Source organism: Glycine soja, chromosome 8 (genome assembly GCF_004193775.1).
Source record: "Glycine soja cultivar W05 chromosome 8, ASM419377v2, whole genome shotgun sequence".
NCBI lineage: Eukaryota > Viridiplantae > Streptophyta > Magnoliopsida > Fabales > Fabaceae > Glycine > Glycine soja.
The window spans coordinates 25,554,253-25,557,463 of NC_041009.1; the positions used below are offsets into that span (position 1 = coordinate 25,554,253).

At 40.5% G+C, this 3,211-nt stretch overlaps 1 protein-coding gene across 1 annotated transcript; it reads right to left on the minus strand.

Annotated features, from left to right (window-relative positions):
* Positions 1-1,783: 1,783 nt before the first annotated feature.
* On the minus strand, positions 1,784-2,119 carry LOC114424064 (troponin I 1-like). The gene has a single exon (XM_028390934.1). The coding sequence runs from the start codon at positions 2,117-2,119 to the stop codon at positions 1,784-1,786; it is 336 nt and encodes a 111-aa protein (XP_028246735.1).
* Between the last annotated feature and the right edge of the window lie 1,092 nt (positions 2,120-3,211).

The following is a 3,211-nucleotide window of genomic DNA, read 5'->3' on the forward strand; positions in this document are numbered from 1 at the left end:
TCCTAGTCTAATATGTACAAAGATAATTGGACCCAACCTTGGCCCATGGGCTCAGAAATCTACCCTGAGGTTCATGAGAACCCTAGGGCCTTCTTCAGCAGCTCTAGCCCAATCCTCTTGGAGCCTCTTGCTCATGGCTTTAGTGACTGGTCCCTTCCTAGGGAGGATTGCATCACTCGCGCTAAGCCCAACATGAAGTTGTAATATCCTGTAAGCATTTGGGGCTTAGTGCTTGCGCAACACCAAAAAATTTTCTGCAATATGCGCTTAGCCTGAGATGCGAGGCTTAGCGTAACATCAAGCTTCAACTTACAACGAGTTATTCAGGCTTAGTGCAACTACTTGCCCTAAGTGCACTTCTAATGATTTCAAAATAGAATGATGTTGGTGCTTAGCGCATCCTTTCCCGCTAAGCCCAACTTGAAAGCTCAACTTACAGAATGAATCTGGGGCTTAGCGCAAAATGGCGCACTTAGTGCAGCTATAATAAATTTTCATGGAGAGGAAGTGGCGCTTAGCGCATCATCCACGTTAAGCCCACTGCTTAAGGTGCAACTTATAGTGAAGATGTTGGGCTTAGCGCAGTGATGTGCGCTTAGATGAACCATTCAGCAAATCAATCAGGGGTCTTTGCGCTTAGCACGAACAAGCTCGGCTTAGCGCGTGAAGAGATGGCACTTAGCGCAAGGTTTGCGCTTAGCGGATTAGCAATCTGAAACTTTTTCTAAGTCATTTTCATCTTATCTCTTCACACATAATTTAAAAACCCTTTTTGTTCATTACTAAACAAGCTGAAATAAATCACAATCACAAGCAACTACATGCAAAAAATAAAAATGGAGATAGAGAAGGGAACGAAAAGATAGGTTGCCTCCCAATAAGCACTTCTTTAACGTTACTAGCTTGACGCATCATCCTGTTATCCAGGATCCAATAAAGTTCCCACTTCAAGGACCTCCTTCTCAGGTCTTCTTTCCTCCATCACATGAACTTTAAAACAGACCTTCCGGCCAGGTGGCTCTTTATCTTCATGAAATAGATCAAAGCTGATTTTCTGATCTTCGATGTCCATTTTCACCATCTTCTTTCCCATATCTACTACACAACTTGTAGTAGACATGAATGGGCGGCCAAGAATGAGAGGAATATCAACATCCTCTTCTATGTCTAACACCACAAAATCAGCTAGAAATATAAGTTGCTTCACCTTCACCAAAACATCTTCAATCACTCCATATGATCTTGTGATGGAGCAATTAGCTAACTAGAGGGTCATGCGTGTAGGTATTATCTCTATCTCTCCAAGTCGCCGACACATGGAGAGAGGCATTAAGTTGATACTAGCTCCCAAGTCTATGAGAGCTTTTCCTATAGGAACCTCACCAATGGAACACGACATCGTGACAACTCCTAGATCTTTGTGCTTAGGTGGAAGAATGCGTTGAATCACAACACTACAATTTCCTTCCACCATAATTCTGTCACTATGGATGTACCGATTCTTCTTTGTTAGCATATCTTTTAAAAATTTGGCATAGAGGGGCATTTGTTGAAGTGTTTCTCCAAAGGGTAAAGTAATTTGTCTTTCTTTCTCTTTCCGGGAAGGTACCAAAGGATAAGGTACTTCCTTGCCTTCATTTGGAGTAGTATCCTTCTTCTTTTCAGTGTTTAGCTCACTCTTATCTCTCCTCATCTCATCATCAACAACTTTCTTTTTTTGTTTTTCATTTTTCAACTTTTTTTCTTTTTCTTTTTCTTCTTCTTTTATTCTTTCTTTTTCTTTCTATTTTATTGGTGTCTCTTCTTCCTTATCATCTTCAGTCTCCTCATTAATCTCTTCAAGTTCTACAAAATCAGAAACGGGTTCAAGTGCTGGCTTAGGTGCCAGCTGTTGTTTATGTTCCTCCATCTTCTTCTCAGTTTCACTCTCATCCACATGGATTTCCCTTTTTCTTCTAGTCATCACAACTTTACACTCCTCCTTGGGATTTTTCTCTGTATTAGCTGTAAAACTGCTTGATGATCTATCTACCAATTGCATTGCAAGTTGTCTCACTTGGACCTCCAGATTCTTTATGGCAGACTCTGTGCTCTTTTGGTTGGACATAGAAACCTGCATGAACTGAGCTAGAGTCTCTTCCAGCTTCGTTGTCTGATCATAGAGACTAGGCCCTTGTTGTTGTGGCCTTGTGGATGGTCCACCTTGATATTTATTGAATTTATTTCCAGGGTGGTTCCTCCATTATTCTTGCTATTGATTGTATTGATGGCCATGTTGGAGTCCAGAAAATCCTCCTGCATTAAAATTGTTTCTGGGTTGATTTCGCATGTAATTGACTTCATGAGTGGGTTGTTCTTCAATAGGGATAAAACATCCAAATTCATGAGCTCCCCCACAGATGGTACATCCTACAACCTGCAAAACATAGGCATGTGAAGTATGTGCAGAATGAATTTGAGTTGGCAACTTACTTAGTGTTCCAGTCAATGCCTCAGGTTGCTTAGAGAACTACTTATTTTGTGCCAACAATGCATCTTGGGAGGTTAGCTCCAATAAACTCTTTTCAGTAGGAATGTGAGCTCTATCTCTCAAAATAGCAATGTCATTTGCAGCCATATTTTCAATGAGATCCATGGCTTCTTTAGGGGTCTTCAATTTGATTTTCCCACCTGCAGAAGCGTCCAATAGCTGCTTGGACTGGGGTTTTAACCCATCTATAAAAATGTTGAGCTGTATCGGTTCTGAGAATCCATGAGTGGGACTCTTTCTCAATAAACCACAAAATCTTTCCAAGGCCTCACTTAAAGATTCATCGGGAAATTGGTGAAAAGAAGATATGGCAGCTTTGCCTTCTGCAGTCTTAGACTTAGGAAAATATTTCTTGAAAAATTTCTCCACAACCTCATCCTATGTCTTAAGACTATTGCCTTTAAATGAATGAAGCCACCTCTTAGCTTCTCCCGATAAAGAAAATGAAAACAAGCTTAATCGGATTGCATCTTCAGGCACTCCAGCCAACCTGATAGTATTGCATATTTCTATGTAGGTGGCTAAGTGTGCATATGGGTCTTCATTGGGTAAACAATGAAACAGATTATTCTGAATTAGCTGAATCAATGATGGTGGATATGTAATGGTTTATGCTTGAACTTCTGGTTGAGCAATGCTGGTGAAAAATTATGGCACATTAGAACTTGAATAATCTTCTAG

Coding starts and splice junctions, on each gene's coding strand:
- LOC114424064 (XM_028390934.1), bottom strand. CDS start 2,119: ATGCAGGTTTCTATGTCCAACCAAAAGAGCACAGAGTCTGCCATAAAG.